Source organism: Camelus ferus, chromosome 26, assembly GCF_009834535.1.
Source record: "Camelus ferus isolate YT-003-E chromosome 26, BCGSAC_Cfer_1.0, whole genome shotgun sequence".
NCBI classification, from domain to species: domain Eukaryota; kingdom Metazoa; phylum Chordata; class Mammalia; order Artiodactyla; family Camelidae; genus Camelus; species Camelus ferus.
The window spans coordinates 4,076,926-4,096,829 of record NC_045721.1 but is presented as its reverse complement, the minus strand read 5'-3'; the positions used below and the strand labels follow the sequence as shown (position 1 = coordinate 4,096,829).

At 47.9% G+C, this 19,904-nt stretch overlaps 1 protein-coding gene across 4 annotated transcripts in view; it reads left to right on the top strand.

Annotated features, from left to right (window-relative positions):
- The window catches only part of PLEKHA2 (pleckstrin homology domain containing A2), a 51,951-nt gene extending 32,070 nt beyond the window's left edge, over window positions 1-19,881 (top strand). For 3 of the 4 annotated variants that reach the window (XM_032468683.1, XM_032468681.1, XM_032468682.1), the window contains 7 exons: window positions 2,244-2,384; window positions 2,957-3,103; window positions 3,397-3,465; window positions 3,825-3,895; window positions 7,384-7,447; window positions 15,445-15,522; window positions 15,953-19,881. In XM_032468683.1, the coding sequence (XP_032324574.1) occupies window positions 2,244-2,384; window positions 2,957-3,103; window positions 3,397-3,465; window positions 3,825-3,895; window positions 7,384-7,447; window positions 15,445-15,522; window positions 15,953-16,315 (933 nt within the window). In that variant the 3' untranslated portion in view covers window positions 16,316-19,881. The remainder of the gene's footprint in view (window positions 1-2,243; window positions 2,385-2,956; window positions 3,104-3,396; window positions 3,466-3,824; window positions 3,896-7,383; window positions 7,448-15,444; window positions 15,523-15,952) is intronic. The other variant, XM_032468684.1, reaches the window with a different exon arrangement.
- Window positions 19,882-19,904: the final 23 nt, after the last annotated feature.

Sequence of the window (19,904 nt, the reverse complement as noted above, 5' to 3'; positions counted from 1 at the left end):
GACTCTCCTCTTCCTATGAGGTCATCAGCCCTTGGGCTCAGGGCCCTCCCTAAACCAGTGTGACTTCATCTTAATTTAATGACATCTGCCAAGACCCTGTTTCCACATAAAGTCATGTTTCTGAGGTTGTGGGTGGACAGTTTGGCGGGGACACATTATTCAACTCACTGCCTTTTTTCAGAAGGATTGAAAATTGAGCCGTAAGAGTAAATCACAGCTTTCCCTTCCCTCCCAAGTTGGGTTACTCCTTGTAGACAAGTCCTTGCAAATATCATTTCACGTTGCAAGTAGGGGCTCCCTGTGGCCCACCCCATGGACTGCCCCCATCAGAGAGCCCTCCACAGTGTCGTGTGTAGAGTGCCCACCTTTCATCCGGCCTCTGGGAGGTGGACAAGCCAAGGGGATGACCTTGTTTTCAAGCTCTGGACCATAGTTTTGGGGAGTTTGTCCTCCACAGGCTGATTCAGAGTCTCCGAAAGTGGAAATGGCTGTGAATGGGCTCCGGGTTGGTCAGAGGCAGCCCACAGTGCAGGGGTGTGAATGGGTCCTTGGGGTAGGCTGACAGGGTTGAGGGGCAATGCAACAGCCCAGCTTCCGTGAGTCCTTTTCTGGCCACTGTGAACTTCCCCTCTTCTTTGCTGAATTTCAGGAATTCACTTGGGGGCTGTTGTGCTGTTCCATGGTGATGATATCACTAGCCATCCCATAGCTGCTCCACTTCCCTAAAGAATTTCATCACACCAGAGCCAAATGCAGAGAAATTGGAAAGGGTGGACCAGGTAGGTAGGTAGGCAGTGGTGCTTAGCAGTGAGGCAGTTGCTTCGTTTTAGTGAGCTTTAGTTTACTTCATCTACGAAATGGAGAAAATAGTGCCCATCTGGTAAGATGGTCTGAGATGAGAGATAACTTGGTAAACAGACGTGTACTTTGCCTGGAACTGAACGGATGCCCAAAGCAATGAATCAAGTCGCTGTTGTTTTCCTGCCAGAAGGAAAGGAGAGGGTAGATTTCTGGCCCGACAGTCTGGTCTCTGTTCAGGTGTTAATCATGGCTTTGGGCAAATGACTGGATTGCTTTTGGGCCTCTCTTGTGATGAAAGATTTCATCAGCGTTTCCAGAATAAATGAGAAATGGACAAGGAGGAAGAAAAGTGGTGACGTGAATGAGGATAAATGGTACCTGACACACAGCCTCGGGTTGGGAGGATGGTCAGGACTGTGGCAAATTGAAGGATCTATTCCCTGTTCGAAGACTGAAGTATGTAATTTTCAGCACAGCTGAAAATCAGGATTTATATATGAAATAATCCAGATTTTAACTGCAGATTGAAACACACAGTGGATGGGACAAATAAAACACAGTTGGGGCAAAGTCTGCCTTTAAGCCACTAGTTTGCAACTTGTGGTCTCAAACTCACCCTAAGACTTCTGTGATTCTTTATCAGCTGTGGTGCTCCAACTCCACCAAGGAGCGGAGCAAAGACAACTCATTCTGCAGAGAGAGCTTCGTATGTAAGTGGTAGTACCGTTTGTAAAAGGTTACTTAGAGTATTTTGTTAATTAAAATACTTTTGTATTTTTATCTGTGCTCCTAAAGTTTTAAAATTTATATCCTCTGACATTTGTTGACCAGGACAACACCATGATTATGTCCCTCAGTGACAGGTCGGGCCCCAGGACTCATGCTCCCCAACTCCTGTACGGTACACCACACACATCTGACCTCCTCCCTAGCGTGCTTTCTCCCAACTTTACATTCCTGCCTCCTTTTTATCCTCCATATTACTGTTTACCATCTCCCCTAGGGACCTCCTCCAGCCCCGCCAACCACACCAGCCACACCGGCCACTCATTTCAAGTAGTTCCGCTGCCGCTGTCTCTCTCAGCTCCTGGTTATTGTCTGCATGGCACTCGCCACGCTTTGTCATTACTCTGATTGTTAGTCTTGCCCTGTGATTTTTGTCACTCTCCCCTATCAGCGTGTACATGGCGTGAGGGCAGGACGTGTGTCTGTGTTTGCCGTTTTATCTTTGGTCTCTAGCCAGACACGGGCAGCCTCGCAGTAGGTGCTTAGTACATTTGTTGGCTTGCAGACTTCATCACATCCAGGTTTGGATGGACGGAAGGGCAGTGGAGAGAAGGACATCTTACTGTAACTGGATACATTAGATTTCCTCCCCACACCCCCTCCTGCTGCGGTCGCTGCTTTTCCTAAGCCTGTTAACCATGCTGTCATTCTTCCAGGTACCCAAAGCTGGGAACCTGCCCCTGACGACTGAAGTTCTCAAAAGCCTAGCAGTTCCTCCGGCCCTGGAGAAGAAGCCACAGGTGGCCTACAAGACTGAGATCATCGGAGGGGTGGTGGTGCACACACCCATCAACCAGGTGCTGGGCCCGGGGCTGCCAGGGGGTCGTGGGGTTTGGTGGTGTCCGTGGTGTGCCAGTCACGTGACAAGAGGACTGGACTGAGGGGAGAGTAGGGGTGGGGTGGGGGAGCCAGTGCACATGGAGTGGTCAAGAAAATCCAGGGCAGGGGTGGGCGTGAGTAACAGCAGAGCAGAAATTCGAGGCCACCGCGTCCTGAAGCTCTGTGGCCGGTACTCCTCTGCACCACACGTGGGAGGCTGACACTTGTAAACCCCAGAGGAAGTGGGGCCCGAGGGCGGCTGGAAACAGGCCCTCTGTCCCTCCTCCCGTCGGGGTGCTTATCCCCTCTTGCGGTTTGCATTCTCCAGTATCTTGTCCTTTTATCCTGGGTCCGCCCAACCTCCCCGTACTTGTTCTGTGAGAGCGCCCAGGACAGTGCATGACGGAAGCAAAGCAAATGTTTATTTTCTTGTTTATTTCTGATTTGAGTGCCGTCGTCGTCGTGGGCCGGGAGACAAGAGATGATTGGCCAGAGGGGTGGGGCGGGGCAGGGGGTGTGGCTCGCTAATCCTGCCCCTGTTTCCTCGCAGAACGGTGGGGATGGGCAGGAGGGGAGTGAGCCCGGCTCCCACGCCATCCTCCGAAGGTCTCAGAGTTACATCCCCACGACGGGCTGCCGTGTGCCCCCCGGGCCCCCCCTCATTAAGAGCGGCTACTGTGTGAAGCAAGGGAACGTGGTGAGCGTCAGTGTCCGGGCGGGAGGGGGTTCCTGGGACCCTGGGAGCCCGTGAGTGTGGGCGAGGCAGAGGGGAGGGTGGTTTGCACGGAGGAGCATGGAGCCAGCCACACCCAAACCTGGGAGAGGCTTGGAATAGGACACCCGCCACCCCGCTCCCCCCCGTCCCCCCACGCGCAGCTTCAGCTCCCGGAATAGGAACGAGTCCTGGCCATAGCCCCAACCCTGAGCGACCCCCCCCCCCCCCCACTGCTGAGACCTCTTCTAAAGCCCTGCTTTTTACCTTTATTTCAGCGGAAGAGCTGGAAACGGCGCTTCTTTGCGCTCGATGACTTTACCATCTGCTACTTCAAGTGTGAGCAGGTGGGTAGTCACCCTGGGGCCCTCCTGGGAGGCCGTGGAGGGAAGAGGCGCGTGACTCACACCCCCGCGTGCGTGTCTGAGCCGAGAGGTGGGCACGCAGCCTGCAGAGTGCCTGTGTCCTACCTCCACCCGTCCTGTGTGGGCATCTTCACCGCCACGTGAAAGTGGCCTTCACTTCCTCCCTGCCTCGGTGGTCAGAGCCACAGAGCACCGTATTACATTTTTTCCCCCCTCAATTATTCTGAGACCTTGTCTTGCTTGCGACCTGGTTTTGGCCAGTCATCCATGAGGAGGGAGGCGTTTGGGCCCCTTGGTCTGGGCTGAGAGCCTCAGTCACCCTCTCTCCGTTTCTCCCGCAGGACCGAGAACCACTGCGGACCATATTCCTCAAGGATGTTCTCAAGACTCACGAGTGTCTGGTCAAGTCTGGGTAATTGTCTCTGCACATTCTTCTGTGATCCGAACCCCCACGTGCCCTTCTTCAGTTACTACCCTTCTGAGGCTGCCTTCCAGAGTCTTCCTCCAAGAGCGGGACGTTGTCTTCTTGTTGGCATCTTGCAGCTGACACTCTGCATCCAAGCTGAGCAAAATATCCCTCTTCTGTCCCTTTAGTTTAACTCCTGCGAACATGAGCGTCTGTCATAGATTTTTTTTTTTTAATTTTGTTTTGGAGGGGTAATTAGGTTTACTTATTTATTTTTAGAGGGTGTACTGGGGAGTGAACCCAGGTCCTCATGCAGGCTAAGCGTGTGCTCTACCACTTGAGCTATACCCTCCCGCCATAATAGTTTTCTGATGGAGAAACTATTTTCTGAATAAAGGAGAGAGCGTCTTCTCCAGTATCAGAGGGAGATGCTCATCTCACAGGAGACTGGGGCTCAAGGGGCTGTGCTCCTAGTCTCTTGCTTTTCACCATTTCTGGGCAGACCCCTCTTTTGCCGGTGCCTCTGCCCTGAACTTAGGACGTTTCTCTCCTCCTTTTGACAAAGTCCCTAATGTCTTCTTAACACCAGGGTGATTCACGGCAATGCTGTTGGGCAGGAAGGGGAAGTATTTTTAATGTGTTCCTCTTTCCACGAGGAAATGGTTACCTTTCAAGTGCCATGGTGCGTCTTATGAGTTTGGAACCCGGGCCCCTTCCAGGGCTCTCCCAGCTCCAGCACGAGTACAGGGGCCTGAAGAACCCAACTTCAGAAACCCCAGGGCATCTGGGCATCGAGCAGATCCTCATTCAGCCCTCAGTCTGCTGGGACAGTATGTTGTATCTCCGTCCCACAGACTATGTGGGCAGAGCCAGATCACCAGGGAAGCTGTTGGCAGCGGGCAGACTGTTGTCACATGAAGGCATGGGAGGGTCTCGCATGACAGCAAGGGGCCGCACGGCCCAGGGAAGCAGGGACTGTCCTGAGTCTTGCCAGTGGCAGTTGCAGAGTGTGGAAGATTAGGGAAGTTCCCACGGACAGTTTATAATTCGTGAAAGCTACAGAGCTACAGAGGGAAGTTCCAGAAGCCAGGCTCCAGAGGTGACAGTGGGCGGAGGAGAGCTTGGGCACGACGGGGTCCTCACAGGGCTTCCTGACCCTGGAGGCCTGTGCAGCTAGATAAACATCTTGGGGCAGCTCTGCGAACCCAGATCAGGTTCAGTCCTAAGAGTTCTTTGCACTTTGCCAGAGTCAGGCTGAACTCCAGTGAAAGGAGTAAGGGAGTTGAAGACCCCTGGGGAAGGAAGTTCCCGAGGCTGTGCAGTCAGTGGGGGTTTAGGGCATCTGAATAGTCAGTTAACATTTGTTGAATTGAATTGAATTGAGTTGAGTTGAGTTGAGCTGTGTTGAATTGAATTGAATTGAATTGCAACATGCATCCTGAGAAGTAGATGTGAAAAGGCTGGGGATTTCCTCCCTGTTTTGCTTCTACCTCCTCTGCAGTTGGCTACATGATTGTACTGTCTGTGCATGAATAGTTTAAAAGGTTAGACTCTTTTAGCCAGAAAGAAGAGCCATCTCCACTCAGATACTCAGAAAGTGATTCTAAGAGCTAGTGAAATGATTTTCAAATGACCACCACTCTGTGACGTTCATTGTACCAGTTGCCTTGGTGGTGGTGAGCTTGGTAGAGGAGGGCTTTGGGTGTCTGTTTTATCGTCGGAGTACAAAGCTCACTAAGTTTCAAACGTATTCCTAAAATAGCTTTTCCCAGTGGAGTCGTGTTGGGTCCCAGGTCTGTCCGAACGTCGATTGCCATCCATCCCCTTCCATGTGGGTCTTTAGTCTGAGGCTCCTCCTTTGTCCGGGTGCCCAAGTCACTGGCCAAGCACCTGCCGTTTCCTTCCAAGTCCTGATTCCTGAAGTCAGCCCTGCCTGGGATCAGCCCTTTCTTAAAATCCTTCCACCTCTAGGCAGATAACACACCATCCAACATCTGATTGTATAGTTTTGCTTTGTCATGTTCTTTGATGGGGAAGGAATTGGATCTTTTTGCTCCTGTGTATTTCCCCACAGTGACCAGATACACAGAGCAGGCATTTCACACTGTAAATAATTTCGGGTGACTTGAGGTTGGTGGCTGAGCGTCTGCTGCTTCTTGCCTCCTTCCTTGCAGAAGTCAGTATCCCTCTTCCAAAGCTCACACCCGATTTGAAGCATCTTAAAGTGGTCCACTCCCTCCTGCCCTTTCTCCTCTTTAGCATCCAGTCCCCTCGTGAGAGCAGGAATTTAAGGACGCTGATGAAGTTGCTGTGTGGGTGGAGAAAGGCTCTGGGACTGAGAGAGTTGGGTTCCTTAGGGGAAACCGCTGGTGGTGGAGTAATTAAGGGACTCTGGGGTTAGACCTGGCTTCAAATCTTGGCCCCACCATTTACTTACTCCGGCACCACAGACAGGTCACGTCACTTCTCTGAGCCTTATTGCCTCATTGGATTGATGTGAAGATTGGATGAAATAACACATTACAAAGCACTAAGAACATGTTGGTGGTTGTCAGAGGCAGGGGGTTGGGGGATGGTCGGAATGAGTGAAGGAGGTCGAAAGGTACAGACCTCCAGTTATAAAATAAATAAGTCCTGGGGACAGAGTGTCCAGCACGGTGACTCTAGTTAACATTACTAGAGTGTATCTGAAAGTCGCTAAGAGAGTAAATCTTCAAAGTTCCCATCACAAGAAAAAAAAAATTGTAACTGTGTGTAGTAATGACCTTACTAGACAGTGATCTCTTTTTAGGTTTTTTTTGTTTTTTTGTTAAATAGAGGTACTGGGGATTGAACCCAGGACCTTCTGCATGCTAAGCATGCACTCTGCCACTGAGCTATACCCTCCCTCCCGTCGATCACTTGCAATGTATACAAATAAGGAGTCATGTTGTACACCTTAAAACTAATATAATGTTGTGTGTCCATTAAACTCCAATAAATATGTATATATAAATATTTATATAGAATTGAGATATAATGGACATATAACTGTGTGTGAATGTTTATGTGTGTGTGTGTGTGTGTGTGTACACACATACATATATATATGCCACTAAAATTTCCATCCACTTGACCCTAAAGTAGAAGCACTCAAAGCGGTACTTCTCGCAAAGCACTTGACACATCTTAGCCACTAAAAAACACACGTGTAGGTAGTATGGGGTGTGGTACAGATGAGGCAAGAGGTTTTAGAGGCAAAGGAGCTCTGCCTTGTTAGAACTGGTGGTGGTGTGCATTAGGGGAGCGTCCACAGGGGTGGTTAAATTACCTGAGACTCTCCAGGAAGGGAAGCTGGAGGAGACCCTGTGATGTCTTCCGAGGCCGGGGCCACAGGAGGGACAGCTGGGGACCCCCCTTCACAGGAGGGGACATGGGTGCCTGACGTCGGGCACATCGGGTCCTCAGCCTGTGACCAGCATGCCCAGTAACTTTCTTTCTCTTTCTCTGTCTAGCGATCTCCTAATGAGGGACAACCTGTTTGAAATAATCACAAGCTCGAGGACCTTCTACGTGCAGGTAACAATTTCCTTCCAAGAAGATGCCGACGGTCCTTTTCTGTAGATGGTGGACTTGTAGGCCTGCCTTCCCCTTGGCCTTTCTCTTTTACTTTGTGTGAAGTTTCTAGGTGGTAAATTTAGCCCCCGATGATCAGTCTGAGTCCCATTTTATTCTAAACAGGATGTTTGCCTAGAGCTTCCCAACCATAAAATAATGAGCGGGTCGAGCCACTAAACTGGGGAATGTGAGTTTGTACCAGCTGCTCTCGGCTGCTGGGCGCCAGCTAAGCAGAGAAAAGGAGAACTGGTCAGTGGTTTCACTTCTCCTTCGGAGGGTATTTATAAGCCCCGTCTGTGTGGACATCGCTGTGTGCGGAAGGACAGAAGCACAGAGGGCCCTGTGCAGACAGCAGGTGCACGGCCCAGCTGCACAGAGCAAGCCATTGTTTGGGCTCCGACCGTTCAGCTCTCAGAAGCTTCTCCCCTCCACCCACAGCTTTGGAGTTCTCCCAACTCCTTCTGAAGTCATAGGAGCTGGAAAGGCAGATTTCTATCCTCCAGCACGGTCTAGACTTTCAAGGCCGAGTCCCCTCCCCAGCCCACCCGGCGGTCCGCACAGCTCATTCCTGCAGCCTCGTCATGATGCTGCATTTCTGGCGTTAGGACCACCATGGAGGGTGATGGTTTAAAAGTGGGGCTCCCCGAGCAAAGCTTTTCAGGGTACCTGGCACACACCCCGCTCACTACCTATTCGTGGGGTCGCCCTTTCCCCCTTTCTTGGGCAGCAGCTCCCTCAGAACTGGTCCCCAACCTGAGCCCAGCAGGCAGGCTCGCAGCCTGACGCACCTGTGGGTTCTCTCCATTCAGACAAGCGCGTGCCCTCTGGGAAGAGCTGTGGAGCATGTTGCTGGGGTGTTAAGAGTTTGCTCCACCGCCATCCAGGCACAGAATTCGAGCCATGGGTGCAACGAGAGAGTTTCTAGTTTTTGGATTTAACAGCTATCTGGAGAGCATCCCCAGAGGGCAGGCATTGCCTCACCCTGGGGACACTGCGGTGTTCAGCGGAACAGATTCTGAACTATAGAGGGAGATAGTCAAGTAAACGGTCAGTTAAAACAGTGTGAGGAGGTGAGGGAGGGCGGGTTGGAGAGATGAACGCAGGGGAGCTTCTAGGGCAGTGAAACTGTTCTGTATGATAGTGTAGTGGCAGATGCATGAAACAGAACTTTATAGCATGTAGCATAAACCTTGATGCAAATTTAAAAAGTCATTTAGGAGGTCATGTGATCCTAGCATGGCGTGCAGAATCTGACAGGTGAACGTCAGTGTGTTACAAATATGAAACAACCTCATGGGGTGGGGTTGGGGGAATAAAAGATAAAAAAACAAAACCCAAAACCAAGGTGGTAAGGGCTCGCCCTAGAGTGAGTAGCGGTTGCCATGGGAACTCCTAAGAAGGGGACTTCAGGGACTCAGGGGAGGCCTCCTGAAGGAAGACGCATCTGAGTCCACTGGGGAGAGAGTGGCCCCTGGGGCAGAGGGAACAGCAAACAGCAAGTGTCAAAAAAGCCTGCAGATCAGAGGGGCAGAGAGCGACCAGGCGCTGGAGAGCTGATGGGGAGGGTCAGGGCCCTGTGGGCCTTGTCAAAGAGCTTGCATTTTATCCTAGAGGTTAAACTAAGTTTGGGGGCGGGGGGAAATGACCCAATCAGATCTGCCTTCTAAAAATAACACTTGGGCAAGTGACTTAACTTTCAGAGCCTTGTTTTCCATCTGTACAGTGGAGAGGACAGACCTCGGCCCTGGCCCCTTTGACGGGACGCTGGCTGTGAGTGTCCTGGCTGGAGCAGGGTCGGGGACAGACAAGGAAAGGGTAAGACAGGAGCTCAGGAGAGCAGTTGAGAGTCTATTGTAAGAGTTTAGGTGAGGGATGAAGGCAGCCTGATCTCAGGTGGATGGAGAAAAGTGGGAAATTTTAAAGCTTTCCAGGACTTAAGATTGACTGGATGTCAGGTAAAGGGAGAGAGGGGAGAGGGAGGGTCCTTCTCAGATACCTGGCTTGGTTCTCAGGATGGCTGAAGGCAGTGATCACCGTGATGGATGGTCACACGGGGGAAGGGATTGTTGAGAGCAGAGATAAGCGTCGCACTGGTGGTTGTGAGTGCCTCTGGGACATCCAGGTGACCTGTTATGAAGGCCTTTTGTTAAGGTGGTGCCTGACAAGTCAGTGTTACTAAGTAAATATTTGTCAAGTGAACAATTATGCTGGTAAGAGTAGAACAGAGCTTTGCACTGGAGATAGTGATTTGGGAAACATGTATGCCAACCACCACCAAAAATGTTCCAATGACACGACATCCTTTGCCCGAGTGTCCACACATCGACCAGAACCTCATCATCACTTCTGCCCTCCTCTGCCATCTGCGCCCATGTTTCTGGGGTAAAAGAACACTTAGCATCGCCCTGCAGAAATAAATGAGCGAATGGATGGATCTGTGTTTGGCACCCAGCTCAAAGAGAATAGAAAGTTGGTGAAGAATAGAGATTAAAAAACCATTAAAAATAGTATTTGTTCATTTTAAACCAGCAACCATAAACTCCTTAATGTGAACCCAAGTAACATTTTATGAAAAATAACTATCACTAAAACAAAAAAGCAATGTGAGGAGCATTGTTGGGTTTTTTTTTTCCTCACATTTTTGCAAATCTCATTAATGACTGGCTCATTAGAAGTCAGCAGAACTTTTCTATCTGCTTCTGCATTCGGTCTGTGGCCATATGTTGTTTTGATGGAAGAAAATGATGAAAATCTGGCCCTGCCCAGTTATGTGTTTGGAAAAAAGGAGTATTTTAATAGCTCTTTCAGATGATTTGATTCTATACCAAACTTGACAAATAGTTTCTTAGTGTTTAGGTGCAGTGCGGAATTGGAAACTGACACCAGTAAACGTTCATACTCTTGTGTTGAAATCCATTGGTTAGTTTTACACTTTGAATGGATCCTTTTTTACCGATGCATGATTTTGCAACTGCATGCATTGGTCATTTGGAAATTAGTGGTCTGGACTGAGGTGCGCAGACCTTCTAAACGTTGACACATTTTATCAGATAATACAGAAAAATCATATTCATTAATGTCACCGCTGGTAACATCAAACCAAGTCTTTGTGAAAAGCTGTCAAACTCATGGAGGTGGATACAAGGTTCCTGAAATTCTCTCTCTTTTTTGTTTCTTTGAAAGCTCAAACTTCATCATATGCAAAAGGAAAAAAAAAGTACTTGCCTGATTTTCCTTGACGTAACAGGCTCATTCATTGCATTAGTTTTTCATAAAGAGCCGGCCATGCCCATGTCTGATTAAGTTTGACTGACAGTTTGCCAGTTACTCATTTCAAGTAAAAATCATGTTTCATGCAGAAGGTGAAACAATACAGTAGCTACTCAGACAGTGTGGTGTCAGCAGTTTTACCCACCATGCCAGAGGGGCCTTCTGACCCGCTGCCCGAGGTGGTGATCAGTAAATCTGCCTGAAGGAACCACGTTTCCTTGGTGTCTGGGAAAGCTCAACCAGAGAGCCGGGCGGATCCAGGCAGAGAAAATGAACTCCTTGGACAGAAGGGAAGGACTTGGGGATAGAAGAGGGCTGGATTCTAGCTACGTAGGGGCTGGTCATTTACCTCTATGTCACCTTGGCTTTAGATGTCACATTTATGTATCACTGCTCACATCGATGTCCCAGGCACGGTGTCAGGCAGTTTATAGGCAGGACTTAATTCTCACTTAATTCTCAGCTGTCTCTGAGATCGTCTCCACTTTAGAGGTGAGGAACCGGAGTATCTGAAGGCAAATTACATGTTTGAGATTATAAACCTGGTGAATTATGGTACTGACTGAGAGGTCCCAGATGCTAGAGGAAGACCTCACTTGTGTTGGTGAAAACTGAAAAGCTCAGTGCAGAACCCAAGAGGTAGCAGGTGTGACCATAGGCAGCCTGGGGAGACTGGCTCTGAATCGGGAGACCACCTTGAGGCAACTGGGTGAGTTGGTAGGTGGGTCATCATGGTGACAAAGATCCAAGATCTGGAGGTAATCAGGTATCTAAGTTTGTGATGTTAGCAGGTTCTCAGTCTGGGGCAAGGGTTTCAAATGAGATTCCAGTCTTTGGAATACAAGGCAAGCAGAGTTCACCGTTTCCCCATTTCCCAGTCACAGAGGGTCAGGGGTATTAAGTAGCTTATCAAGAGGAGGATCAGTTGCTCGAAATGAGAAATGTAGTGTAGACTGGTTTTGGTGACTTGGCAGAAGCCGTTGTCAGAACTAGGGGCTATGTCAGGGTAAGAATAGTCACAGAGGGCTCACCCATGGATTGCAGAGTGTTGGGCTAGAACTCCTGGGGTGCTTATTGTTTTAATTTAGACTACAAGGTGAATGACATCCCTTAGAACCATGTAGTGCATAGCTGATGAATCATGTGGCAGGGCTGTGTCTAAAGATGGGACTGGTTCTTGGGGAGAGGGTAAGGGTTATGAGCTGTTGGGAAGAGAGGGCTGCAGAGGCTGAGAATAGGATGAGGAAGGAGCTGCCTAACATTTTGGACGACTGCAGTGGAGGGAACCAGAAGTACATACTGGAAGGCTTTTCTTGGTGACCTTTCGCATTCATTGCTTGAAACCACTGAATCTGTTACGGTGCGGGGCTCACGGCAGATACTCAATGAAAGCTGTCGGACTGCAATAAACCACAGACTGCAGTGACTCATTTTAATACCCTTTGTTCCTCTCACCTCAAAAACTGCCCTCAAGGACAGAAACCCTTCTTTTTGTTTTGAGCCAAGCACGAGAAATATGCCCACACTTAAGCAGACCGGGAAGAGAGGAAGGGTCAGCCTGGTACCTCACTTTTTGTTCTGCTGAGTTTCAAGGTTTGTTTTTTTTTTTTTTTTTTTAAGTCTCAGGAATTCACTGTGGGGTTGATGGGTTTCAGCTCTTTTTTACCTTTGGCTCATGAAGCTACCTTTGTGATGTGGTTTTAAGATATTTTTGAGTTTTTTGATGAAAGCTAAGCACAGGCTTTCCATAAAAGACAGATACACACATACACCATGATTTTTGCATATTGTTTTTGAGGTTTCACTGAATTGCTGTTGCCAGTGGATTCCAGCTCTTAAAACTACTAATAGAGATTTTAATTGTGATCTCAATAAAATAATACTCTATTTCTTCTCATGTGGAATCAATTTCTCCTTTTCTATTTGAATAAGATTTTAAACATCACTAAGCATTAAAATAATGTTTCCTCATGTTTATTATCCTCATGGCTGGGTTAACTCCCTAGGTTATCTGACCGAAAAATGTCCTTAAATGGAATTAGAGAAACAGGGAAGAATTATAATTAGCAAATAATTTCCATCTCAGTTACTAAATGTTTTAAGAAAGAGATTTAATTATTTTGCCTTTCGTATTGGCACAGATTTTTTTGTTTGTTCTGTGGGGTTTTTTTTGGGGGGGGTAGGTAATTCAGTTTGTTTATTTATTTATTTATTTATTTATTTATTTATTTATTTATTTATTAGAGAAGGTACTGGGGATTGAACCCGGGACCTTGTGCATGCTAAGCACACGCTCTACCACGTGAGCTATACCCTCCCTGCTAGCACAGATTATTTTTTTATTGCAATATTTAATTCTAACAAGGGTGCGTGTAAAAAAATATATGTATATACACAGTTGGTAAATGAAATTTATATTGTTGGCTAGAAATCACTCTGGCCACATGTAACAAAAGCCTTAAAAGAATGTGTTCTCTTTCATCCAACAATTTCCCTGGGAGCTGACGACTCCCAAGTATGAAAAGGGGTTTCTCCACAAAGATGTGAATAGCAGTCTTATTTCTATTAGACAATTGGAAATGATTGAAATGAGCTTTAGAGGATTTTGATTCTTGTGTTTGAATCTGCTGATGGGAAGTCAGGTGATTCCTGGTTTTCTCTGATTCAGGGATTCCTTGCAGAGTGGAGCTGGGGTGAAGCCCCCTAGGCTTGTGGTGTGATTGCTCCTAGAGAAGATGTGAGCGTTTGTTGGTGAGGTCTCAAAGGGCAGTCAGATAGGTGGCCTGTGGCTTGGGCGGGTGGAGTAACATTTAACATGGGGGGGTGTGTTTTGCTGAGGTAGCAGACAGAGCACCTTAAAAGCCCTGGAAACTGATTCCTGGACTGTCATCACAGGGCCCTTGTGATCGGGGCTGAAAATGGCAGGTCTGCTGTGTGATGCGGGAGACATTTGTCTGTCCCTCCCCCAGCTCCGTCGTTCCTTCTTTCTCACATTTCCCCACCAAATCAGCTTCTCTTCCCTTACAGGGAAGATCGCTAAGAAATGCTTTTCTGCTCATGTTCAGTTTAATTGCTGCCATCTTATTCCAATTCCAATATGGAATTTTTCCTCCCTCAAATATGTTATCTTATTTGATCCCAGCAATTTGATCCTTTAGGTGAGAATTATCTACAGAAAGAAAAAAAAGATGAAGAAAATGAGAAAAAAAAAAAAAAAGTCCCAGGGAGGAGACAGGGAACATATTTATAATATTGGAATTTGAGGCTTCATTTGTGTCCCTCATATCATATAATAATAATAATAAAACAGTAATGACTAATACTTGTGAAGCCCTTTCTGTGTAGTAGGCACTGTTCAAACTGCTTTACCTAAATGAGTTCGTTTAATTTTTCCCAGTAGTTCTGCTTGTGGAACAGCTAGTCCTCATAACTAGTAAAGTGCCTTCTGGAGGAATCTTGGAGACCTTGTCCTGGATGTCCTTTTAGATGAGGAATGGATTTCTTTTTCTTGGAAAACCACCAGGTTGTCAAGTACCTGGGCAAAGTCCAGGGCAGTGAGAGGGCAGGTGCACTTGCAGCTCTTTGTGGCCCAGTGCCAGGGTGTGAAACTGTTTCCCTTGTAAGTGTCCTGCACACACCTAACCAAGGAGGGTTTGTTTGGGGTGACAGAAAGGGGTAGGGATGCAAGTTTGAAGGTTTAAAAAAAACCTGGTCATATATTACCTTGATACAATGCAAAGAAAAAGAATCATTGTAGAGATGGGGAGAGGGAGGGGAACATGTGGAGAATTTTGCACGCCAGCGCGTGATGTTTGCATTCACACATGCACAGGCACGCACATGCATGCTGGTGATGTTGGGTGACGCTCCACTGTCAGGGGAAGGTGCAGGGGGACAGAGAGAGCTTAACAAATACACACTCCTGGAGGTCAAGGATTCAGTCTTGGTCCCATCGCTGTGCCAGGTACCTGATGCCACGTATAACACTGAGTCAGGCCTCAGCAAACGTTTGCCGGGTTCTCTTGAGCACAGCCTCTGTAAAGCTGGAAAACGCTGAGAATTCCCAGGGCTCGGCCTGCTGTGGCTTGGCCTCAGATTTTCCTTCCTTTCTTCACAGAGCTGCTGCTGCCCCCTTCTGGGGCTGCCCGGTATTTCTGGGGGAGGCACTTTTTAAGGGCTCAGCAGTGCCCCTACCTGCTGGGGAGCTTGGTGCTCCAAGTCTCGCAACTCTGGAGGTCTGGGCGAGATTCTGGACAAACCCGGCTCGCTTGTGCTTTGAGAGAAGCCCTGTTCCTGGAGGAAAAATGGATGAAAAGATGGGCTGCACTGGGAGGCAGGAGACCTGGAATCCAGAGTTTTCTGGGCCTCATTTTCCTTTTCTGTAAAGCAGGAGGAGAGGGGCTTCTACAGGGATGGGCCTCCAGGCTCTGCCTTCCTCGTGACCTCTGCCCCACTGCCAAGAGGCTCCACTTTGAGCCCTTTTATTTATGGGGTGTCAGATACAATTCTGCAGGGGAAAAAAAAATGTCCTCAGATGACTGAGGGCCACTGGCCTTAATGACCTCTGAGATCCCTTCCAGTGCTAATGGTGTGATTTTTATGAACTTAGAATTGAGTCAGAGATGTGACAGCTGAGATCACAGTGCCAGACAGGTCTCTGTAAGTGCAGGGCGGGGGATGTTTTGCAGGCAGACAGCCCAGAAGACATGCACAGCTGGATTAAGGAGATCGGGGCAGCTGTCCAGGCCCTCAAGTGCCACCCCAGAGTAAGTCACTTCCTTCCTGTCCCCAGGCAGCGTCAGCCTCGCGGTGAGTTGTCCCGAGTGGGCAGGTGTTATTTGGTGACGTGAGCAAGCTGCCCGGTCCCTGGATGCAGCTGAAGCCCGGTGCTGTCGTGCTTGGTTTTCTCTTTCGACTGATTTGGGCACAAATTTTTATTTTTTGTTTTTTTGAGTCGTCAGAGAAGGTGAGGTAGGGTTGGATAGAGAACCAGAGCTTCTGATGCGTCTGGTGCGTCTCCCTGCCAGGCTGACCTTGGCACATCTGGAGCGGATTCCGTGGGCTGTGTCTGATTTCTGTCGACAAGTGTCTGGACCAGGGAGGTGGTGATGCTGGGTGGGGCAGCCCTTCCTGGGGCTTTGGTATAAACATCAGGAAAGCTCATGTTGTCCTTTCCCTCCTCCTTTATTTGTGTAGGAAATGTCCTTTTCTAGGTCCATTTCTTTGACCCGCTCTGGAGGCTCCAGCCTTGCAGGGGGGCCCAACTCTGCCTTGTGCAGAGGGCGGCCCCCTGTGGAGGAGAGAAGGGCCCTCTGCAAAGCCCCCTCCGTGGCCTCGTCCTGGCAGCCGTGGACGCCTGTCCCCCGGGCTGGGGAAAAGCTGCTTCCCGCCGAAGAGACTCTCGAGGACTCTTTGTTCACGCCTCGCCCCGGGGAGAGCGGCACTGCTGGGGTGTCGCCCAGCTCCCGGATGAGGCACAGATCGGAGCCCCAGCACCCCAAGGAGAAGCCGTTTGTATTCAGCCTGGATGATGCGAGCATACGGACCTCTGACGTGTGATGAGGCGTGGTGCCCAGGGAGGGTTGGTGGGGGGGGGCAGCTCAGACAAGGGGCCACGGTGCAGCTTCTCCACCTGCTCGAATCCCTAGGGAGCTCTGTGGGAGGGGCCCTCCCAGCTGGCTTAAAAAAATATGTATATCAATGCAGTGTATTTAATTTGGGGAAAGTCACTAGGTTAGGCCTGTAGGTATGCCCAGTGGAGAGCGGGGTGCCTCTTACTTGACTATTCCAAGGTCTTCCTGGTGAGAGGAGGTTGGAAGTCCAATCTCATCCCCAACCAAGTTTTATTTCCCTGTCTTAGTCTTATCCCTTTGTTTCCAAGCCAGGCACAGAATCTTAAGGCCGGTCATCTGGTTTTATCCTATTTCCTGTTTATTGGCTGAAGTTTGACTGTGAAGAGCAGGGTGGAGACTAGTGCAGCTGATGGGAGGGGGGGAGGAGGGGGGAGGAGGGGGCAGACCCAGGCTCCAGCTCCACAGGGACACATTCTGAGGGGAGGTGTTAAAATCTGGGGGCTCGGGGGGGGGGTCCCTCAGAATGTTGACCAGGGCTGATCCCCCCAGGGGACCTCCGTAGGGGAAGACCTAGGGACCTCTTGTAAGGTACGGGGAATGATTCCACCCCAGCGCATCAGCCAGTTTTGGAAATGACTCTCTACTCTTCTGGACGGTCTCTGACCCTAAATACTGTCGATGTGAGAGACAGACCTGCCCACCCGGCTTCTGTGTCAGGCCCCAAGGATGCGTGAAATCAGCATTCAATGTTGAGAACAGAATGGACAGTACCCTTGATAACCGGGTTACTTGGAACATGGAGAGGGTTGATGAATGTGTGATAATTCACTCCTGTGACAGATCAGATCTCTGTTCTAGAATGTGAGAGTCACTTTACAGCCGGTGCTGGGAAGAGATGGATTATAGTTCACCCAGCTCAAATGTTTTGATCCATGTTTTCTAGATAGAAGAAAAGGTCTGTGTTAGCAAAGACGGATGACCTTGACTCTGTGCCTCACAGCCCTTCTTTAAGGGGCCGATGGAAGTCTAATTTTCAGTGCTGTGTGGTGTGTACCCTGCCAGGTGTGCTTTCTTCCCATGCTTTGTGTTGCCCTTTGAATGATGCCTTGTGTACTTGCGTGATCACACCTGTCATCTGATGAGGTCCCCTGTACTTAACAGCGAACAGATAACAAAGATAATCTCGAGAGATATTTATATTTTTAATAAAATAGAAACTGTGCATAGAAACATTGATTTAGAGGCTGTGCTTTGCTGCCTAGAGACTTCCCGGAGAGAAGAACATAGATTGTATTTCCCACGCCACATCTTAGGAGCTACATTCTTCTGTTTGACAAGGGAGTCTTCTATATTTCCAGGGTCCCTGGGAGAATCTGTCCATCCGGCTTAGGTGGTGAACCTGAAGGGGTTCCCTGAAGGGAGGGAGCTTAACTCACTTCTGTCTGTAACTTTTTATCAGCTAGATCATTCACTTTTGTCTTTACATTAAAAATTAGTGACTAGAGGAGATTAGGAGAAGCATTTTTACCTCAGTCAGTCCTTTCCCCTGCTTATGCCCAAATCTCATGCAGGGGCAAAAACATGTGATTAGAAAATCCTTACTGGCTGGTGGGAAATCCTCTGTGTCTTTCAGGCACTGGAGTCTCCTTGAAGTCTGTGTCAGGTTGAGGACTTTTCTTGACTGTGCTGCTGAAACCTTCATTTAAGTTGTTTGGCTGAGTGGTCCTGGTGTCAACATTGATACAAAAAAGGAAATCTGCCCTGGATCGATTGGTCAACTGATCAATCTCTCTCTTTTTCTGTTTTCTGCAGCCTCTTGTATACTTTTATCCTCAGAAATCCGTAGTTTGGGGATTATTTATCTGAGTGGTCAGGGAGACAATATACTTCAAGTGGTCTGATTTCAAGAAGCCATTCCCAGTTCTTATAACTGTTTTGTCTCTAGTTTCATCTTCAAATTTTACTTGAGAAAATTCTTTGGCTAGGTCAGTGATAACGGAACTACCAAAAGTAAACTAGGAACTTTTGAGATCTCTTTAAACAGTCCCTAACTCATGGAGAGATGTCATCTCTTGATGCTTAAGTTGTGAAAACCTATCCATTTCTCTCTCTTTTAAGTAAACTGCTGGATTACCATTGCTAAATCAATTGGCCATTATAGTAAGCTGATCTGTTTCTTATTCAGTAAGGTCTATTTTGAGAATGTACCAAATTAAACATACTTATAAATCCAGATTGTATTATTGTGGTAGAAGGCAAACAAGGACTCTAGTTGGCAAATATTTGGGAATTCCAAGTTAGGACATTGTTAATGTAGTTCCAACACTGGATAAATATAATTATCTTCAAGGAAAGACATTCTCCTTCCGAAATCTGAATCTGAATTCTGAAATTGAATTCCTTTTTGTGTCCGTATTTCTTACCTCTGGTTAATTTCATATCACCACCTTTTAATGTAACTACCTGTGTGAGCCAAAGATGGCGCCTATACCGCTAGAGCCTCTGGTTTTAAATGTGTAAAATGGAACCAAATGGAAAGAACAGGGTGGGGACGCAATATTGGTTAGTAAGTTAAGTGCATAGGCTTGGGCATAAATCTGTGTTTAAAAAAAAAAAAAGAACCAAAAAAGATACTGCATTTTCTTTGTGGAGTAAAAACATTCTCTGAGTTGTGCCGTTTTCATAAGACATTGGACGTGGTCTTGACCCACTGTGTGTAACAGTATTTCGTGTGTCTCCCCATAGCTGAACGATTATTGTCCACCGTTCTTGAAAGTTAAGGATTTGCCTGTTCGCGGTCAGCTGATGGCTGGTGAACATGGTTTGTCCTTTTGCATTCAGTGAGACGACATAATTGTACTAAGGTGTCCACCGAGCAAAGTGAGTCAGGTCAAAATATGAGAATTTCAAATCTGTTTCTGAGTAAAATGCTGAGCTCCCGTGAGAAAGAATCCAACTTCATAGTTCACTTGAAGCAGAACTTTTTTTTTTCCTTTTTCTTTTTGACCCAAACCTAACTGGGCTCAGATACGGGCTAAAGAGATCCAATAAGGTAGCAGATTCAGTAGTGGAGAGCAGTGGCACCTGGTATGTTTATTTTCACTGTTAACCAGATAAACAGACAAATTGGGGTAGCAGCATTTTGGAAACTGGGTTTCCCAAATCAGCTTTGTTTTATAAACTTTGAACATGTCAGAAATGAGCAGGTTTATTAAATCTTTTTTTCTCTTACTCCATTTCTCTTTCTCTGTTATGCCTGCGCTAGTGAATGACAGCCACTCATGCTAGGAAGAATCTGAATAAAGCAGACATTTGGCCCAAACCTCTACTGTTTGACCCCTTCCCCGGTTGCTTCTGAGGGTGTGGCATGACTCTGTTTTGAACCAGTGTGTTTCAGCTGTGAAATGCACTCCCCGTAGGCTCTGAGCTGAGTGCATGGAAACTGTTACGCTTCTCATTTTACGTGGTCTCCTAATTGGTATGTAGCAAAAAGTAATTTTCTAAAACTGTTTTGTTGCTTGTTTTGTAATAAAACCATGTGAGATACTGAAATGTGGTGTGTGTTTTCCCAGCTC